This window comes from Sardina pilchardus, chromosome 11 (genome assembly GCF_963854185.1).
Source record: "Sardina pilchardus chromosome 11, fSarPil1.1, whole genome shotgun sequence".
NCBI lineage: Eukaryota > Metazoa > Chordata > Actinopteri > Clupeiformes > Clupeidae > Sardina > Sardina pilchardus.
This window is the reverse complement of record NC_085004.1, coordinates 31,696,927-31,719,400: the sequence shown is the minus strand read 5'-3', so window position 1 is coordinate 31,719,400 and position 22,474 is coordinate 31,696,927. Positions and strand designations below refer to the sequence as shown.

Genomic DNA, 22,474 nt, shown 5'->3' with positions numbered 1-22,474 from the left:
CGATAAGTGGATGTTGCAAGTTCCTGCGTTGTCAAATAGTTCACACATTGCAGGTGGTGAGAGGGATACGAATGTAGGACAAATTGCACGACAACATGCCTGAAAACATGTTACTCTAACCAACTTAAAAATCATTCTCAATGTTGAACGTTGCAGATAGCCTATTGAAGCTTTTTGTGGCCTGTAGGCTTAGGATATGTAGTAGAGCACGTGGCATAAGCCTACAGTAGGCTATGTGGTGTTGTGCTTCAAATTCGAGCTTTTTTTTTTAATCAGAAGGCATAACAACTTATAAACTTTTCAATAGATCTAATTTTCACAATTTCTTTTAACCACTAGGTGGCACACAAGACCCACAGACGGATCTCAAGAGAGCATCTTGGGTAGAAAACACTGTAAGTTGGGCCTTTTTTGTTTTTGAAATACATAATTCCTGATTTAATATTAATAGCCTATACCAATTTCATTTTCCTGGCTCTATGCATTTTTGATAGACACACTTCAATGCATTTGTCACAAGTCATTAGTTTAAGTACTTGTTTTTGGTTCTTAGAGAACTTACAATGACATCAGTAAACAATACATTAGAGCAACACTAAAGAGTTTTTCGTACCTTAAAAATAATGTTTCCAAAATCATTTCAGCGGTTCATCAACTTGTAACAGGGCGAAAGGAACTTCTGGTTTCACTTCGCGGCCCTCTATCGGCTATAACCGCACTATGTAACTTTACCAGATCGGGCAGTGTAGGGCAGGCTATCTGTAGTTTGATGAAATGAGACATCAGCAACTACACATTTGACTTGCTTTGATGTCGCAATGCATCATACTTTCATATAATCGTGCAACATACTCTACCTTGTCTGTGGACATCATTAGCTTTAGTGTTTTTTTAACATTATATTAACATTTAAATAAATATTTAAAGAGACCTTATGCAACTTTTTCATAGTCATAAAATCGCTTAGAAATCGTTGTTTTGCTTGACTGACCAGTTTTATCCGGTTTTATCGAAAACAGTCATATTTCCTCCCGCCCCCAGTGTCCCTATCCGCTATTGCAACTTTGCAGTTTGTGCAGGAGGCGATCGCTCCTTGTTTACATCTGGAAGTCTGAGACGTGTAAGGAACAAGAAGAACAACGCTTGCAATTTATTTATATATATACTGCCTATATATGTGTAAATATACATGCTAAAGCTGTAGGGGAAGCTCTGCAGAGAAATATGCAAGCATAAAATGAGCGAAAACGAAAAGCGAAACCGAAACTGGAGATGAAATCGCCAATCCTGCATAGTTTCTCTTTAAAGTAGAGACATATAGGGAAACATTAGCTTAACATTTAGATTAATGTTTAAAGTAGAGACATAAGTAATGACAACAACCAATATTTATTTTAGTGTTTGCTTTAAGTCTAAATTTGACTGCTTTGCAAGGTATATAGCACGTGGTGGACCCTATTGTGAAGAAAATAATGTCAATAATAATGCAAAGTTGTCGGTGTAATTTGACATTCTGTTGGCTATGTGGAGAGGGCAATATTCATGGGCTTTTTTTATCAACCTCCTAATTACTCTAGCCTAAAAAAACCCACTGTTTCAGCGCCGCTTAGTGTGAGCAGTGATCAAATGACTCCGATATGATTCAAATGTATAGACATGTGACCTACAGTATGTTGCTCATTAAAAGAGGAACTGTAGAGAAGCTATGTCTGTTTTGGTAGCCTACAGTTTGTGTTCTGTTATTGTGTGGCTGTGTGTTCCTCAAAGAGGAGAGAATGCTGCAGGATGTGCATATGCTCCATATCAGTGAGCATACACAACATGAGATGCAAGAGTGTCCGTATGAGTGACTCAGAGACAACTTTATGAGCTTAACATCATATCATCTTAGGAAGGAATATGAACTTGGAAATGGCAACTGAGATAGTCCTACACGGCTTCCCCCCTTGGATTGCTGCAGAGAAGAAGGGAAGGGGCATGCTCAGTTTGAGGGTGTGGGGGTTTCCATGGAAACACATTTACGTCTATATTTAATGCAAAAGTTGGAGGGGTCTAAAATAGAATAGATAGAGAATTCACTGGCCTCGATAAGGAAAGAGAAGAGAACATCAACTGCTTGTGGATCAGTGCATGTTTTCCACTTTCATTTTGTGTAATTTTTCAAATTCATTCCCACTGTTAATGTTAACTGTTAATGAGTTTAAAAAACACAGAAAAACAATTGTGTCTGCCTCCTATTGTCAAAAGCCTCTGGACAGTGTTGTTGTATAGAGTGATCCAATTGTGAAATGATAAGGTGGTGTGTGTAAGTGTTAAAATGTAAATTATTTTGATACAGAACAGGACAGGAAAAAATTGGGACATTTTTATTGTAATGCATCGTTATGATTCATATCTTGCAAAGTTGAATGCCACTTGAACAGCTCATGATCAGGGTTTGTGAGCCTTTCCTCAGAGATGGGGACTCTGTGATGACAGGTGAACATGTGAGATGGCTTTGTGTGTGCACTGACTTCAGGCTCCTGTCTGGCTCAGAGACTCGGAGAGGAGGCCGCTTCTGACGTCATCATTATGCATTACACATGACTGTCCCTCTTGGGACTGCATCAGCAACGCATCTGTGTGTTTTCTCTCTCTCTCTCTCTCTCTCTCTCTCTTTTTTGTATGTGTAGCCAGCCCTACCTCCTTCCCTTCTCTCTCTCTCTCGCCCTCCCCTTTTGTACTCCTCTGCCTCCGTCCCCTCCCCCTCTCCTATTTGCTCTGGATTCATGAGAGGAGATGCGCGGCGCTGCTCCTCCCTCCTGCTGCAGGCGCGGGCACACAGACAGAAGCCTTCTCCTGTCTGTTCTCGGATCAGTGGACTACTGACAGCATTAGGCGAGCTGCTGCCGCTGGGGTGAGGAGTGTGGGGTCTCAGATCTCTCTCACGCCATCACTTCCTGCTCTTATCTCTTGAATTTGGACCATTTTTACGGGGAGTTTTTCATGTTTTGAGGACAGACTAAAATGAGATCAGTGAAGATTGTTCTTTGCAATGTGGTCTAAAGACTGACCTTCCACCTGCTCAGTCCCTCTCTTTTCTCATTTTTCTCAGCACTTTCACTTGTGTTCTGTTTGGTAGCAGCTCCGACATGATTTTCACTACGGCTGCTTTTGTGGGCGCAACCCTGGGGACCGCTTCAGGAATCCTCACCCTCTGTGGACTCTCTCTCCTCTGCAAATCCTGTAAGAAAGGGAAACTAGAAAGTGCAGCTGGGACTGACCCTGAAAAGGCCAAAGCCAGTGTTCTGCACTCCCTCCAGCGGGTAAGTCTAGATTAGCTCTACATTCTCACTTCTTCTGGTTCAGCTGACAGTCATTACCAGCCCTTTATTATTATTATTATTGTTATTATTGTTTTGCCATCAGGAGTTTCATCTGGTTCAGATGACATAGTTTCAAGCAGATGAAGAGTGAAGTTAAAGGGATATTCCGCCATTTTTGGAAATACGCTCATTTTCCACCTTCCCTCGAGCAAAACAATCGATATTTACCTTGTTCCCGTTCATCCAGCCATTCTGTGAGTCTGGCGATACAACTTTTAGCTTCAGTCTAGCATAGATCATTGAATCGGATTAGACCATTAGCTTCTCACCTGCTAGCTTCATGTTTAAAAGTGACTAATATTTCTGGTAATTTTCCCATTTAAAACGTGTGTCCTCTCAAGTTAGAAAGTGCAATAAGACCAACTGAAAATGAACCCTGCCGTTTTTCTAGGCTGATTTGACATGGAACTACATTCTCATCTGGCGTAATAATCAAGGCAACTTGCAGCTACTGGCACTACTACTGCTTGATGTCTATGGGGACTATTTTCAGATGCTGCGTACGATATCACTGCGCCTATGGTACGTTTGCAAGTTGCCTTGATTATTACGCCAGATGAGAGTGTAGTTCCATGTCAAATCAGCCTAGAAAAACGCCAGGTTTCATTTTCAGTTGGTCTTATTGCACTTTCTAACTTGAGAGGAGACGCGTTTTAAATGGGAAAATTATCAGAAATCTTAATCACTTTTAAACATGAAGCTAGCAGGCGAGAAGCTAATGGTCTAATCCGATTCAGTGATCTATGCTAGGCTGAAGCTAAAAGTTGTATCGCCAGACTCACAGAATGGCTGGATGAACGGGAACAAGGTAAATATCGATTGTTTTGCTCGAGGGGAGGTGGAAAATGAGCGTATTTCCAAAAATGGCGGAATATCCCTTTAAGGAAGAGCCATGATGACAGCATTTAGGATATGAAAAGAGTGAAATAGATCTGAAACTAATATATACAAAGAATGTCTGAGGCTTCACTTTTAGCCTTTGCCATATAAAGCTACCATAACATGATTTGTGATGTGTAGGATTGTAAGTGTTTTCTATCCATTGACTCTCCATTGAGACTCCACTGAGACTCGGTCTGAGTCATTCATTTGACCACACAACTTAGTCATTTTTATTACTATGAGTGAGTCAAATGTAGGCCCAACTTTAATAGAAACAAAACATTTCTAAATAATGATGACATAAAATCATGTTGTTTTATGTCATACCCCTTTACCTCTTCACACGTTATTGAGGGATAACAGCAGATCAGTAATAATCTGGGCATTATTTTGGTGCTTCAATTATTTGTATGAATGCAGTGATGCCGATGTAAGTCCAGGCGTGTTGTTTTGTGAGATGCAATCATTAATTCTTTAATTCATTCCGTGTGATTAACATGCCAAATGAATATCCTGTTCAAAGGCATACCTGACTGTGGAAAAATAAGAGTGATTTGTGCTCATATGTTTAGCAGCATTTTTATGAAAGAGTTCAATGAGAAAAAGGAGCTAAGAGTAGCCAAATTAAGTGATAGTGAAGGAAAATGACATTTTTGATGTCATGTGGGAAAGCTGAGCAGTTCGTTATGACTCGGGCAAAAAGCTTTTATTACTCCACTCCCTACTGTGGTCATTAAGTTATGATTGAACTGTCTCTGCCAGTTTCACAATCATGAGCTAAACAGCTTTTACATAAATTGTAGGCCCATTTAAATTGTTTCTGCGGTTGTGGAATAGTAGATTGCCAGGTCACTGTTGTTCTTCATTGCTGAACTGGTGGTCCAATGTGAGTACTTGACTGGGGATCACTTTGTGCTTAGAGCAGCCCAGACTGGGTGGACTTGTGAGGACTGCAGACATCTCCAGCTTAATGGGATCATATCCCCGTCCTTTGTTTTCTTTTTAGTCATACCATATGAAAAGACATCATATCTGGGCCCTAATCGCAGTCTTTACCTGTTGAAGATGACTGCATATCTGCATCTAGTTGGCTATAGAAATCAGCACAAGGACACAATATACAGTATATCCCTTATATCACTACCTTGAGTGTCTCTGTCCACCATTATCTGCATATAGCTGCATGTTGGCTGTAGATGAAACCATTTTCAGCATTGCATTTTGACACATGGCCTCTCCACACCAATGTTTGTCTGATTGTGATTGTCTGGCCGCATATTGTAGTGTTTCAGTGGCTGTGTTTAGAAAACGGCATCCAGGTGTCCACAATGGAAACAGAGAGAAGCACCTTGATGGCTTGCCACTGCAATGTCCCTATCACAGTGTATCACCACCAAGAACAGTTGCTAATGATCATACAGACCTCCAATGGTACTCTGTTACCCAGTCTATTGAATCTATTGAAGGATCCCCTCCTCATATAGCATCAGTTTATGATATGTATTTAATAAGGGTCGCTGGGATAGGCTGCATATTAAAGTCAGGTTAAGTCACATTTATTTATAATGCACATTTTTGTATGCACAAAGTGCAAACCTAAACCGCTGCACATGCAGACATGCAGAAACAACAGAAATCATAAATATAAAAATAAGTTATTTGATAATTTAAAAATATTCATAATATGAAGGGTTTAAATACATCTTAAGGTATTTTGTTGTTTTTGGAAAACAGATCTCAGTTTTATTACCATTTCATTTTGCCATACAGAATACTGTGGCCATGTTCAGGCTAATGGCTTGAGATCAAATAGTAGCATTGCCATTTGGCAAGCCAGCGGGGAGCCATTTGTTTTAATCAGAGGTTCTCAGCTGTAAGGACTGAAGGACAGTGATTCTATTATTAGATCTGTTTTGGCTGAAGGATACCCGGGACGTAACTGATGCAGCTTTGCTCGGAGTATTGCCTCCTATTGTTGGAGTAGTTTTGTATGATGCCTGAGGAGAATCATTTACAACTAAAAATAGCTGATTTCAAAAACCATTCAACGTGTCCCTCTCAATGATGCACACCTACACCAACATTACCCTCCATTCCAAACTCAGAGAGACAATCAAACAATACATTAATTATTCATGTGTATGCAGACATAGTGCCATGTATGTTTTGGTTTTTTTTTGTTATTATTCATATTCCTATTACTATTTTCATAATACCTGAGTTCTAACCCATTTCACAAACACGTTTCCATTTCATGTTGCATGTACAGGTCTTTGAAACTGAATTTGAGAAAATAAACAATAAGTGTATTATTTGTAAATCAAAGCATCATCAAAGGTGTGAAAGAGATTTCCCACTGTTCACACAATTCACATCTCTCTTTCTGTGCAAATGAAAAATACCTTAAAAAAAGACAAGAAGCTGTCAAAACAAACAGGAAGTACTGAGAATATGTCCTTGAGTTGGTGCAAATGATTATTTTCTTTGTTGAATCATCCAGTTCAGATAACATATTCACAATTCACACCAAACACACATGATTTCCAAGAGCTTGAGTCAAGGGCCCTCCTTTAGAACACAGATGGCGTCTCGGAGTAACGCATGACTCACACTCACGATTCAGTCACCATGTTGAAGAAGGGAAAGGGCACATCTCTATGACGCCCTAGCTGCAGATTTGTTTGAACCATTCTAACTGATAAATCAGTCATCAGTGTCTGGTACCATGGACAGACAGGGGGAGGGGGTTGACACCAAGCTGTCTGTGTCACCAACCCCACTTCCAACATAGGCTGTAACTCCTGAAAATAATAACAATTATGTTGTTTGATTTTTAACAACATTTTTCTTAATCAAATCCTTGGTTTGTTGATGAATGAAATTAGAATGAACCAAATTCCATCAGAATTCCACTGAACCACTTACTACTGTATCAACATCAGTATGCGGTTGAGTGCAGTAGGCTAGCGAGTTACGTTACGTAAATGTGACGAGTCGAACGCCTGTTGTGTTGGTTGCAAACTTCAGCCTTCCCATTCACCCTCAAAAGTCATTACATCTTCAAGAGTCTGAATAGAGAACATAATTTTGATTAACAGGCACATTATGGTGACTAGCCAGTTGGATTGGTAGTTATTATCTATTTTCTATAATCTATCAGAAACATCAGCAGCCAAAGCATTTTCTGGGTCTGATGGTTCTAATGAGACCGTAAATGCTAGAAAGAGGTTAGCCTAGACACTTTTGGGCATACAGTCTGCTAATCCAGTCATATCTGTTCTACAGATTGTAGTTGTATATAATTGTCCACTTCAGAGGATGTCTTTGTAATACCACTGTCTATTGAGTCTATTTGAATGAAGGAAATATTCCTTGATGACAAGTGTAGCCGAGTAGCCTACTGTTAATTTTCTACAGTATCTACGCTTATATCTTTCTTTTGTGATGTCTTCCTTCAAGTCAGTTTCTCCCCCACACGGTGATGATGTAAGGTTGTGCCCTCTGGAGTAAATCTAATACCCATCTGTGAATTTATGTAGTCTGTAAGATGCCCGTCATGTCCTTAGGAAGGCTCTGGCCATTTTGGACTGTGTTGACCATCCCCTCTATAGCGAGTTTGTGCTTCTACCCTCAGGTAGAATATATGGAGTTCCCACCCACAGGACTAAACATTATCAACTCTCCTTTGTATGTACTGCAATTAACATGCTGAATTTGCACAAATGATGTCACTATTGCACTTTATGCTCCTGTTGCACACTGTACTTTTGGACTATTGCTCATCTTGGCCTCTCCGTGGAGTGATCTTGCACTGTATTTTATTTTATGTACTGGTCCATGTCTATCTGTGTTGTAATTGTTGTCTTCATTTTTATTTATTAGTTTGTATTTTGTGTCCTTTGTTATGTGTTCCTAACACCTGGCTACAACTAAGTTCCCCCTGTGGGATAATACAATTGACTTGACTTGACTTGACTTGATACCCGCCTTCACATTGCAGTTGTTTATTTTGGCTCTCCTGATCTACATCTTAGTTGTTGGAGACCTGTTCTCACCGTCTGACTCCATTATGAGTCCATTTGTCTTCAAACTTCTGTGCTATCCATCTAACCTCTTGAACACCATGTTGCCTCAGTGAGAGAAAATGGGCACTAATGCAGAAATACTGCATACCGACATGACTCTGTGATGAAGATATGAATGACTCAGCCACTCTAGAGGGGGTCTACGCAAGAGCTCAACAGTGTGCTGTAGGTCTGTGTAGTGTGTGTGGAAACATATTTGAAAGATGTGATCTTGAGCAAGGCTCATCTTCAGCAAATCTGCATAGCTCCATTCACGCTCTCCTGGAGTGCATTGAAATGTCACTTCTACAGTCCTTCTCCAGCTACTCTCAGTAGGAGTTTGAAAGTGGAGACTATTCTGTGGGATAAGAATATGTGTGAAAGTGGAGACTATTCTGTGGGATAAGAATGCGTCTTGTTTGTATTTCTTGGCTTCTTTTCTGGCGGGGCCAATCGTATGACACTCTCAAGACTATACAGATCATTTGCAGACAATATGCTGTACAGTATATTATTAATTATTATTAGCGCAAATGTGTGTGTGTGTGTGTGTGTGTGTGTGTGTGTGTGTGTGTGTGTGTGTGTGTGTGTGTGTGTGTGTGTGTGTGTGTGTGTGTGTGTGTGTGTGTGTGTGTGTGTGTGTGTGTGTGTGTGTGTGTGTGTGTGTGTGTGTGTGTGTGTGACCAGTGACTAGAAACAAGGACCTTGACTTATTGTTGAAAGCATTTCCTGTCTGTATTGTATAACACAGCCATACTTCTTTTCTCATATTCTTTCAGTTCAGAGTGGAGAAATCCACAGAACCAATTCAGCCAAAAGCCCTGCTGAATTTCCCCAAAATCTACAAACCTACACCATCAGTCACCTCACCTGAAGTCTTAAACTGTGCTGACCTTGGACAAACAAAACAAACACCACCGAAGGAAACTGCCAAAGAGTCTGATGCTTGTAACCAAGCAACGGATGGGCCAGAAGAAGTCTTTGCCATCCCCAGAGAGGGTAAATAAATCATCTCAGAATTCAACTGGGTAGCAATCTTATAAACAGCATTAATCAAATGTGCTTTACCTGATCCCTTATCAATACACTGTTATTCTATACTGTTCACTAACTGTAACTAATCCTGTTTATAAAAAGATTCACTGTTGCCCACTGTAGGCAATGCTGTGTGACAGCACACATACACTATCATTATATATTATGGACTCTAAATGTTTTTTGTGCTTGCAATGATACTCAGTTACCGCTGCAGAATTGACAAACGAAGCCTCCAGATACAGAGTAACTAATGCGGATCAGTTACAGAGTCAGGGCATTGGACAGACAGCGTGTGGAGCTAAGAGCGATGGTGTATTGTGTTGCACTTCTACATTGTTAATATTAACCCCTATATCAGATTTAGAGCGATGGTGTATTGTGTTGCACTTCTACATTTTCAATATAAACCCCTATATCAGATTTAAAAAATGGGATAATTATCAAATGGCAGAACACTGTAACTGAATCCGATGTCGGCGTTGGTCCCTCTTTTCCAGATTCCACGGAGGGCACGCCCTCTGGCTCCGAGCTGAGCAATGGGATGACCACGAGTACCTCCATCCTCCATCCCAAGCTGCACTTCTCTCTCACCTACAGTGTGCAACACAGAAAGCTGCATGTCACAGTCATAGAAGGTGAGCCAGCAGCTCTTTAGTCCCACACACAGTACATGTGCAACCACAACGTTTTCAGACCCTTTCAAGTTTCCATATTTTGTTATGTTTCAGACTCATCTTCAAACACATTCAATTATTTTTTTTTTCCTCATCACTCTACACACAATACTCCAATACTCCACAAAACAGCAGGTGTTTGGGTGTATTTAATCAAAATAGCCCCACATCATCACATGCCCTTCACCATAGCTACAGATTGGCATGGTGCTTTTTTCAGTTCGCCTATTAGCCTGTTTGATTTGCATTGAGCTCAATGAGCATCAAACAGGCTAATAGGCGAACTGGAAAAAGCACCATGCCAATTTCTAGCTATGGTGAAGGGCATGTGATGATGTGGGGCTATGTTAATTCCAAAGGCCAAGGGAACTTTATCAGGATGCATAATATCCTGGATCCATGAAATAGCTGGCCAAATAAAAACATATTAAAAAATCCTCCTGCTCCTATGGGAATTTAACATAGGGGTCAAATACTTATGCCCCCTAGCATTTAAGGAAGAACATTTATTTCTTTACGATACATTCTTCAGTCACAAAGAAAATTTGTGTCCTTAGCGGTTTGATTTGTACTAATTTTTTTAATTAAGACATTAAGATCAGTTGTCAAATGATGATTTTATATTCCTCTTTTTAGGCAACTTTAGCATGGTATCAAATACATGTTCTCCCCACTATATACAGTATAGTAAGCTAGTAGCTTAAACAGCCAGAATCAGAGTCACTGAATGCATTATCAGGCTATTTCGGCTTTATAGCATGTATGCTACATTATCCTCATGTGTAGCCTACAGTGGAGCACACATAGAAATGAATAACATGCTACATTATCCTCACGTGTAGCCTACAGTGGAGCACACATAGAAATGAATAACATGCTACATTATCCTCACGTGTAGCCTACAGTGGAGCTCACATAGAAATGAATAACATTCAGTAAAACAGTCTTTAGCACTCAGCTGTCAAAATGTCCTCAATGGTCTTGATAATCTGTTGACTGTTATTTCTGGTATTTCTGTTTGTGTTTGCATTATCGCAAGAATGCTTGTCCACTCAAATGACTGACATAAAGGTCAGCATAGCAGTACCACCACACACAGCTAATTAGATATGCGCACACATTCTTTCCAACTGAGAGTGCCTCGAGCCGTCATCACCTTCAGAATGCAGTGACACTTGAATGTATCTGTCGGCATGACAACGTCCACACTACATCTTCTACGATGTAATTCATGATCATATTCCCAAGGCCTACAACATACCAAACGAGGGTGTTGAGATTGCAGCCTCTCTAAAAAAGAGTGCCTTACAGTCATTTCCTGTTTATTATCCTGTGTAGTCCTCTGTAATGTGTACACATTGAGTTTAAACAGTGTTTTATTAAGTTAAAAGAAACAAAACCATATCAATACCACATGAACTGCTCGTGTGTATTAACCTCACAGCTGAAGAAATTTTGCAAAATCAATGTATAAGCTGCGGCTAAAACTATGGTAGAGATATAATCCCAAAAATGCTGTCTGTGTGTGAAACAAAACATAAATTGGGATAAGGCTATATATTATCGCAGCAAAATCACTCCATTGAACAACATTAGCATAAAGATATAAAGATTCCAATATTTTCCTCCTAGTGCTCAATGCAGTTAGTCCGCAAATCTTGTGTATTAGTTTTGCTTGGTTGGATTAGATAATTCAAATGACACTTCCTTCCCCGAGGGAACAAGATGCTGCTATGCATTTGTAATGATGTGTGACTGTTGTTACTGTTTTTCTGTATTGTGAGAAAATATTTTTCTCATATTGATCATAATAGCCTGTCTTTTTCTTTTTTTAAAGGTTATTTTTTTGGGCTTTTTTTTTTTTTTTTTTATGCCTTTAATTGGACAGGACAGTAGAGTGAATGACAGGAAGCGAGTGGGAGAGAGAGCAGGGGTGGGATCCAGAAAGGACCACGGGGCGGGAATCGAACCCGGGTCGCCGGCGTGCGGTGCAGGTGCCCCAGCCAGTTGCGCCACGGCTGGGGCCATAATAGCCTGTCTTGGTTCATATATGATATAGTTCACACAACATACTATTTTTTAACAAAGTACAGATATATGTTTTTGATTTGTTGAGTTAAATTCAGTTATTTGTGTGCTGTTGTTGAAGCATTAATTCACAATTTCTCTTGCTAATGTGTGGGCACAGATTCAAGAGGTGTCTTCCACCTCTCTCCTCCACCACACACACACACACACACACACACACACACAGTGAGCACTGCAGCTCTTCCCTCTCTGATTGTCCTCCACACACACACACACACACACACACACACACACACACACACACACACAGTGAGCACTGCAGCTCTTCACTCTGTGGTTGTCCTCACAGCGGAGCATGTGGCGGTGGAGGCCGGCGTGGAGGGCTATGTGGCCGGCCTGTTGAGCGTGGAGGGGCGGGAGAGGGAGCGGGAGCGGCAGGCTCAGACCTCCGTGCGCCGGCTCCTGGATCATGTTCAGTGGGGAGAAGAGCTGATCTTCCCCCTGCCAGACGGCTACCAGGTGGAGGGAGAGGTGTCTCTGTCCCTCCACAGCTGTGACCGGTTCTCCCGCAACACCAACCTGGGGGCCATGAGGTTTAAGCTGGCCGACGTGGGCATGATGTCAGATGCAGACTGCTGGGTTGACCTTCAACCTCCAAAACAGGTACTGTCCACCTCATCAACGAACTGCCCCACAGTTCTAGTAGTATCCAAGGCAACTACCAGTGCATTATACTGTGCAATGCCATGTCTATTACTAACATTCAAAACACATAAAATTAGAGTGTGAAGATAAATTAAAATGCCCAATGCATGTTCCAGTGGAGGTGCTCTGTGATCATCTATGCTCACAAGCTATTGATGAGGATAGAGGTTTGTCTTCAATCATTTTTGTTTTGAAGCTGCATGTACATGTAGCTTGAGGATGAGTGTATACTGTACATTTGTGTGTGATTACTCTCTCATCTAGATGTTAATCATGTTGAAACTATTTTAGTACACTGCGTTTAGATGAAGAGGTCATATAAACCCTCCACAGCAGCAGCTCTGTTTCCCCTCTATTCTGTTGGGACATGTAATCCAGCCAGGAGGAGTGGGAATGGACAGACATTTCTGATGTCACACAAGTGACCTATTACCGCCCGAGCCCTATTTTCACACATAATATTAATTTCTATAAAAACAAAGATGGGAGACTCCTAAAGAAACACAGGTACCCACTCCATAAGGGTATGTAAATTATGGCATTGTACAGTGGTTTGAAGAGCTGTAAACAGCGCAGTAAGGCTGTGTGTTCAAAACCACTTGGAGCTCCAGTGGAATTTTGATTTTGCAACGAGAATTCTCAATTTATTGTTAATACATACAGTAGACAGACAGGAATACTCTTTGTTTTCAAATTTTCGAATAAAAGGGGCAGAAATTGGTCCTTTTACAACAGCATTTATTTACCAAGCTGTTCTTGCCATCGTCCTTCTACTCACAGATCAGTATCTAATGAGGCATACGTGGGGTGTGTGTGTGTGTGTGTGTGTGTGTGTGTGTGTGTGTGCAAACATCCACCTGTCCTCCCACCAAGCCCTGCTCTGTCCTGCCCTGTCGACGGTCGACAGCAAGTGGGAGCTCCGCAGGCAAGAGACGTGTGCGTGCGTCATCCCAGAATCCCTCAGGGCGCTCTTCCCTCTTTTTTGTTTCATAGATGCGCCGCGAGGAATCACAGATGCGTGTGTTCTGTTCAAGAACAGTGGATTCTGAAGGTTGAATTCTAACGGCTGAGAAATAAAATCACAGCTGAATTTAAGTTGATTTACGGCTTGGCGAAATCAAGTGTGTGTAGTAGAGGATGTGAGGTAATAGAGGATGTGAGGTAGTAGACTAGCGTCCCCTAGGAGGACAGAAGGTGAGGAGGCAGGAAGGTGGGATTGGCAAGCGGGGAGGGCTGTGACGCAAGTGCTGCGTAAGTGTGAAGCATGGCCATAAATGATTGAACAGTTTGTGCATCCAGAGGCTCCCGTTTCCTTATTTAAAAATGACACGGAGGAGACAGCAGATGGACCAGAGGAGTCGAACATGCAAATTCAACATTCTGAGTCATATATATTTTTGAAATGTCTTCTCTTCATAACATGCCTTCAAAACATGATATAAAGCGCAAAATAGATTTCACAATTAGGTCACAGTGTGTTTGCTTTCCCAAGTGTAATTGTATCGGTCTCATTGGAGTATACAGTATGTAGCGGAGATTGAAATAGGAAATCAATGACATCATCATCAATTCTCTTGAGTGCATTCAGAGCAGGCAGTACAGAGAGAGGCGCTCCTTGGGTTCACAGCAGGCTTATTCGCCCTGTTCCATAATGAAATCAAATTTGGCCAATAACGTTTACCATTGTATTATTAAGAGACAACTCCTGACAGCTGCTTTTATCTTTTACATTTTACATTTTAACTCTAATAAACTCTAACACTAACTCTAAATACAACACAGCAGTTTAACTCAGTCTAAATCAATGTGTACTTACACTCATTAAGTACCCCACATTGCATAAGTATCCACATCTTATTCTTGTGGCATGATCCCTTTTGAGTCTCCTCCTTAGTGATGAAATCATCTATGCTGTGCAGGTTTGAAAGAGATATGTCCTCAACCTATTTTAATCAAGGTCCTCTGTGACCTCCTAGCAGTCTTACATTAATAAAACCTCTTTTCCTGTTTTTAAAATGGATAAAAGATCTCTCTGATAACAATGTTTCTCTCTGTAAATGGAAACGCGAAATTGTTTTCAGAGGGAAATGGACATGTTCTAATTTTCTTGGATTCCACAGTGTGACTGTGTACAGAAATCATTGCTCATTGAGGGACGGGGGGACGGGGGGGTAGGGGTGCATTATGTAAAATGTACACATTTCACATCAGTAGTTGAAGCAATGTATTGTGTTAATTTAATCAGTTCATGGCAAAATACATTTATGACTAAAATCATGTGATTTGTCCATCTGTGTACGTAGTACACCTGAAAGTTACCAACCTCATTCATATTCGCTGATAACCTATTCAGTTTGGGACCTCTTCATACATATTCATTGATGAGCGCACTAGCCAGAACAGAAACTGTTTGACATTTAGCATGAGGCCAGTCATCATTGCTGCAGATGCATGTGCTGTCCACTTGTATTGTCTCTCAGTGACCTTCAGCATGAATTATGATGGAATGTTCTCTCATGCCTTATTAATTAGAAGTGTGTGTTTACTCCAAACAACAGGAGGTGGCCGCGTCTGCAGGTGAGATGCTCTTGTCCATCAGCTACCTGCCGGCCGCTAACAGGCTGGGTGTGGTGGTGATGAAGGCCAGAGGCCTCCAGTCCGACAGGCTGAAGAACAACATAGGTAAGCGCACATGCAGGCACACGCTCAGTTATTTCTGTCTGTTAGCATAAATCAAATCAACAGGGAGGTTTTAGGAACTGCTAGAAATGGACTGTTTACGTGTTAAAGTACTTGTGTGATACAGTGTGGGTTGGTAATGTTTTGACTGTTCACGTGTTGAAGTACTTGTGTGATACAGTGTGGTTTGGTAATGTGGGTTGGTAATGTTTTGAAGTCCGGAAGTTATTCCAACCGCTTGTTTCACACAGCCTGGCATGAAACTTCATTAAGCGCTTGAGATTTTTTGTTCTAACCAATTCATTTAAAGTCCATGAATACAGTTGTGTGTAATAAAATGGAATGACAGGAAAAACATGTTGAACATGCATGCTGAGAAAAAAGCAGTGCACCCAAGGCGAGGAAAGGCAAGGAATGAGCTGTGATCCGTTAGAGAGTAATCATCCCTCCTATCTGTGCAAACTAATATAAGCTGGCTGGGTTAGTATATTGATGGGCTATAACATGTTTTTTTCACAAGGATTGACAAGAGGGGCCCCTGGAATCTTCAATAATTAAAGACTATCTGTTTAGAAGAATGGCCCAAAATCACATCTGAATACTGCAACTTATTAGTTTCGTCATGCAGGAAATGTTATTACAAAGAAAGGCTTTAAGAAATGTCAGTTGGCGTGTTCAATACTTTTGTCCTGTGTCATTCCACTTTATTCTACATAACTTTATTTATGGACGTTAATGTTTGGCTTATTTAATATATGTGTGTCATTCCACTTTATTCTACATAACTTTATTTATGGCTTATTTAATATATGTGTGGACATTTCATGTCAATAGCCTCACTGGAGGTATACAGTACTTACAGAAAAAATGTTGACATGTTCAATACTTACTTCCCCCTCTTTGACATGTTCAATACTTACTTCCCCCTCTTTGTGTCTTATCATGGAGAACATGTAATCTTCAACGTTTCCAAACGTACTGTATATGATGATGAAATTATCTCCATCCTCAAATGTAACTTCACAATAAAGGTTAACTCAAGGACTCATCATATTGCAATATGCAAGTAACATAACCATCCATTGATTGACTGATTTCAGTAGAACGGTGTTCCCTGTTCTTTAATTCTCCATTCTGTCCTCAGACCTTTCTGTGAAGCTGGCCCTGAAGCACCAGTCCACCAAGCTGAAGAAGAAGCAGACGCGACGAGTCAAGCACAAGATCAACCCTGTCTGGAATGAGATGATGATGCTGGAGGTTCCCCGGGAGATGCTGGCCAAGTCCAGCTTGGACTTGGAGGTGTTTAACCAGACTGGACAGGGACAGCTGGAGCCCCTTGGCCACTGCCAGCTGGGTCTTCAGGCCTCTGGCACCGGCCTTCAGCACTGGCAGCAGATGTTTGACAACCCCCGCAAGCAGATCGCTATGTGGCATCCTCTCTTTGTCTGAGACCTTCCTCATGCTCTCCCAACTCATCACCACTCACAGGCCTGAGCAGCTGCATACTGTCCTCTTGGCTTGTGCTTGTGCCGTCCTTCACTTGGGTTCTCACAGGCACTCATTTTGCACACTGTGAAGAATGGACCCAAACATGCACAGTTACCTGATTCAGACATGTCAAATTTTTGTAACATTTGCTTTGTGTTTCTATTCCATGTGCAATTATTTGAAGGGGTCTTATCACATATTGGTTAGTGACTGGGACACGAAAGTGAATCATGGCTAGACAATCCTGCTATGAGTTTAGAGTGGCCTACTGATATCAGCCCTTATGTAAGTGTTGTGTCAGTTAATATTCTCTACAAATATATACTGTATATAAATATCAAATATATATTTATATTTTTATCTTGCCATTATCAGCCATGTTCATCCTGTCACATTTTTATCATACACAAAGTTGCCAGGATTCAAATTGTGAATATTTAAAGATAAACACACCACTTTAAACAAGGAGTCTTTTAGACCCTAGAAGCTGGTCACATACACTATGGCTTAATAAAGAGATGGCTGATATCTCATGCGTCTCCTGCCATCCATCCTATTCAAGGTTAAGTGCTTGCTTGGGCATCTGCCAGGCAATCGCACAAATGCTTTGCAAAAAAAACAATCCAGGCCTATTGGTATGTATTACTGCCCAATACTAAATCTTTCGGCCTAGTATCACATACAATATTTTTTTTAAAAAACCTGTGATTTGAAGCTGAATTTTACAGAACAAATAAACAAGGTAACAGCACCTCTTACCTTTAGGTTTGTATTATTTAGCAAATATAAGAAAATGGATCAGTGTATGGTAGCCTACTCTGTCAAGTCAAAACGATGTTATTGTGCGTATGTAATCTGGCCTATAGGTGTCTAAACCCAAGATTAGCTCCCTAATCAGCAAGCTAAGCAGTAAGTTACCGGAATGTTAATAAAAGGTTCCTCTGGTGTCCAGTATGAAAAAAAACGATTATATTAATCAAGCATACGAAAAACAAAAGCATATGAAACATGCTCACAGCGATCAGCTGCTCTGATCTTTTCATGATTTCCACCAGCACCTCGTTGAACTACAGTGACCCTATATGGAGAGACAAGTATCTCTGCATGTTACAGTATATCCATACACTATTTAGCCAGCTTCAGGGCATAAAACCTGCTATGTTTTTAAGTGCTTATTGTCTGTTGAAAGCAGCATTATTGATTGAGTTATTGCTTGGTCTTTCAAGAGTGATCTTGAGATTGTCATGTCTGTGTCCTAACCTACCAAACCTCATACAGATCATTTATCTTTCCTCAATGTCATTATTTTTGTTCCCTGACTATTGTTCAATCAGCTGTAGTGTGATGTAAATTGTAAAGGAGACATTACTCCGTCTTATGTGTCTGGGTATACAGATCTGCAGAAGAGCTTGCTGGTTCAGCCCAAGCTGCTTAAACAATCCTGTCACGCTTTCCAGTGTACTGTGCTTGAAGGCCAAATTTATTCTCCCTCTCTAAGGAGATGTCAGACCTTATGAACACAAGAGTTATTCAGTCTTTAGTCGAAGGCTTTGGTGCCAGTACGTTTTCGGGAAAAGGTTGAATAATTTCTCACAGGCTTGATTTACATAATGTACCGTAATCGGTTTGACACTTCTGAAATATAGTAGCAATATGTGTAGAAGCAGTAGTGTTCTTCTGTTTCCTAATATCACAAAAAGTAGTTTAGGAGGTTATATGTACCACAGTTGAATAAAATAAACATATCAGCTGTCTGCATACTTCTTCCATACTTTTGTGCTACTTTCTAAGTTCATAAGGGATATTGGTGATGTTTTAACATGGGATCTAATTCAGTTTAATCTTACCCTGTAGTTAGTTGGTTGTCATTAATGCCCATTTGAGGTGGTAATGTGGCTATGTCGCTATTCAGCCCTTTCAGCCATTTTGTCTCCACTGCTTACAGGACACAGGACCTTCTGATGCAGCCTTTACCCTGCCATCACAACGCTCGTTAGCTCAAGTCAAATCTGATGGCAGCTGCAGCAAATATTATCACCACACTGAAATACTGCACTGTTGTTAAATTCTTTATTATCATGCTTATGTGTTCAGCTACTGTAATCTAAACATTCTTACTACCTAAATCAACCTTAGATTCAGCCTTAGATTTTTTCGCAAATTGGCTACCTTCAAAAGGACTAAATTGAAGACAATAGACACTGCAAGTTATGAGGAGCTGTTCCAAATTGATTTTTTCATTGGATCTTAGTTTGTTCATTCTACGTACCTCAACTCAAAAAGCTGACTGTAAGATATAATTAAAGTATCTGTATCTGTAAAGCCTCTGTACGTTCCTGCAGTGGAAACGCTCCTGATGTGACCGTCAATTTCACCTTAATGAGTTTGGCCAATTGATGGAGAACCATGATGTGGCAAAAAAACAGGAACTACTTCATGAGTGTGCAAATATCTGAAAGTTAATCGACTTTCCTAAATAGAGCATTTCGATGGGAATTTGAACAAAACATGATATCATCCTGTATTACAGCACACTACAGCCAACATCTAACACTTTGGACAGATGGAGAATATCTAGTATCTGGCCGAAACCCTAACTCTTGGAGAAAATGTTGATTGGGGTCTAGGTCTACACATTTAAATGTGGTACCAACAACTGTACTGGGCTAGGCTGCAGATACAGTAGCTTATTGCACATTGGCTCATCCAAAGACAGTTATCTGATCATCATTTCAGTCAAAAAGTCAATAATTTCTTTGCCAATGGGAGAACTTACAGGACAATAGATAGATAAGAGAAAAGTCATGAATATCTCAGACGCAGTAAAAAGGCAATCTGATCTGCTCCTGTTCTCATCATACAGAAGCAGTGTCTGCATTAATGACTTCAGCTTCCCAGAGCACGGCTGTTATGTAACACTTCTGCTTTAGAAGCCTCTTGCCTCCTGGAGTTGCATCCATAAGGAGGGGGAAGGACATCAACCTGCTGCCACGGGCGTCCTGATACCCACGACCACCACTGCCACGGGCATTCTGATACCCATGACCACCACTGCCACGGGCATTCTGATACCCACGACCACCACTGCCACGGGCATTCTGATACCCACGACCACCACTGCCACGGGCGTCCTGATACCAAAGACTACCACTGCCAAGGGCGTCCTGATACCAAAGACTACCACTGCCAAGGGCGTCCTGATACCCACGACCACCACTGCCACGGGCATTCTGATACCAAAGACTACCACTGCCAAGGGCATTCTGATACCCACGACCACCACTACCAAGGGCATTCTGATACCCAGAGCACCACTGCCAAGGGCGTCCTGATACCCAGAGCACCACAAGGGCATTCTGATACCCAAGACCACCACTGCCAGGGGCATCCTAATAATTAAGATCAATTGTCAAATGATGACTTTATATTCCTCTATTTAGGCAACTTTAACATGGTATCAAATACATGTGCTCCCCACTGTACATGATATGCTTCAGTGGTGATGAACACACTAATATGCAACAAAAACCTCTTGTTGTTTTCTACACCCTCCTACTCTCTCTTATGGCACTTGTGGTTGGTGAATAAAATGCACTGAAATCGGATTAGTGTCGCATGCATTTCCACATCAGTGTAATGGAGCCTATAGGTGTGACCTCAGCTTGTTTCCATCACATTGCAGTGCACACATCTTTCAAAAATGGCTGGACTTTTGAAAAGTCCTTTATCAACATACAGTAATGTACAGTAACTTGAGACCTGTGCCATGACTTGAGACCTGTGCCATGACGTATTTAATTTGTGTAGAAAAGATGACTTGTAACGGGTGTAGGAGGGGTGTCTGTCTGTGGGGGGGACTTGGCTGTGTTGCAAATGGTTGCCAGTTTGTCTTAAAATCACTGGCAGTAAAGGAGTTTTTCAGAAATCAAGATATGACTACATTTTAATTGATTGATTCTTTATACATACAGTAGATACTACAAAAAGAAATGATCAGTATAATGTTTTTTTCTTGCATCTTTGATGTCAACTGCTGTTGGTTTTGATAGATGAAAAAAAATCAGGCATGAAAGACCTTAAAACAAGATTACAGCCGCCATTAGAACCAGACGAAACAATAGGAATAACCAAAGAAAAACACTTTGCTGTTGGGGTTGTTTTTGTTTACAACCAACAATACAACCATGCTCAGTGGATGAGTGCAACCATGTTGTAGCTTACTGTTGATTAACTGTAAAATCAATCAGTGGATTTTCTACTAAAAACATAATTTAGCAAGTATGGCCAAACGTGTTTAAATTGGCGAGTATGTCATCGGCATCAGACGAAGACTAAATGTGCCCCCGGGCTCCGGCACGTGAGTGTGCAAAGGGCTGCGTGATTAGGAGCTCCACGCTCATTAGCAAGTGTATTTGGATGCTAATGACGTCCTGTGCTCTCATTAGAATACCTTTTTCATGTCCAGTAGAATAGCCTCTGAATTCAAGAGAAATATTCTGATACAATACATTCATTTGTGTTATAAATTAAACGAAAACTTAAGTTATTACTGAAAGCAGCAGGCTTCATATACAGTACACTGCTGTCACTGCTATCAAGTATGAAAACAATCAGCTGCATGCATATGACTCTATGAATGCCTATTCCACAAGACGACACGATAAAGTACAGAGAGCAACCTGTCTCCGTGTGAGAACACAACCTCCTCTACTTCACATGGAAATGGTCTAATCAGCTTCTGTGAAGAGGCTAGGACAGACCACAGCACAGCCTCCATGGATACAGCAGGACCATCACTTGTGAGTAACAAAGAGTAAGGAAACAAAGCTTGAGAAAAGCAAGAATAGCTCTCTTTCTCTGTCAGACATGTGCGCACACACACACACACACACACACACACACACACACACACACACACACACACACACACACACACACACACACACACACACACACACACACACACACACACACACACACACACACACACACACAATGAAACAAAAAGGGCCTTCATTTAAATGGTGAGCATATAGTCCAAAGTCAGAGTGAACTAAATTAGCACATAATCACAGAAAGTGTGTATTGGTTTTCGTTAGTGTAGAATTACCCCCTTTTTACCTTCGGAGTGGGTCCTACTCCATCTAGCTACAGTAAGGTTGTTTTTCTTAGGGAAAGGGAATTGCTAAATCGAAAGAATCCAACTGCACAATGGGCAAATTAGGGGGAGACTAGGTGTTCTAGATGTGTGTAACGTTGATTGGTTGTTGTTACCTGGTGCTAGGGAGCATCACAATCTCCTTTCCTTTACATACAGTAAAAGATGCTTCTGTATATACAGTATGTTAAAGGAGATTTGAGAACAATCTTAAAATCACCTTTCCTAGAGAATAGTTTCCTAGAGCATCGCTTCCCAACCTTGGGGTTGGCTGAGATATTGAGTATCTTACAACTGACCAATACAGTGCATAATTATATAAGTGGTGTAGTAGTCTGTAAAACACAGGACTATGCAGTATACCTACTCAAAAAGCATCACCATCTCAGTATA

General features: G+C 40.9%; 1 protein-coding gene across 4 annotated transcripts; it reads left to right on the top strand.

Moving 5' to 3' along the window:
- Positions 1-89: 89 nt before the first annotated feature.
- On the top strand, positions 90-18,681 carry syt13 (synaptotagmin XIII). Of its 4 annotated transcripts, none has more exons than XM_062549660.1 (8): positions 90-2,896; positions 3,125-3,305; positions 9,091-9,310; positions 9,552-9,659; positions 9,847-9,984; positions 12,401-12,714; positions 15,315-15,438; positions 16,580-18,681. In XM_062549660.1, the coding sequence occupies exons 1-8, from the start codon at positions 2,769-2,771 to the stop codon at positions 16,882-16,884; spliced, it is 1,518 nt and encodes a 505-aa protein (XP_062405644.1). In that variant the 5' UTR covers positions 90-2,768; the 3' UTR covers positions 16,885-18,681. The 4 variants fall into 4 exon arrangements, with proteins under 4 accessions (XP_062405644.1, XP_062405643.1, XP_062405645.1 ...); XM_062549659.1 differs by having other exon boundaries at positions 3,122-3,305; XM_062549661.1 differs by lacking the exon at positions 9,552-9,659 and having other exon boundaries at positions 3,095-3,305.
- Positions 18,682-22,474: the final 3,793 nt, after the last annotated feature.

Coding starts and splice junctions, on each gene's coding strand:
- syt13 (XM_062549659.1), top strand. CDS start 2,769: ATGAGAGGAGATGCGCGGCGCTGCTCCTCCCTCCTGCTGCAGGCGCGG. Junction 2,897..3,121: donor GGCGAGCTGCTGCCGCTGGG/GTGAGGAGTGTG, acceptor TCTGTTTGGTAG/CAGCTCCGACATGATTTTCA. Junction 12,715..15,314: donor ACCTTCAACCTCCAAAACAG/GTACTGTCCACC, acceptor TCCAAACAACAG/GAGGTGGCCGCGTCTGCAGG.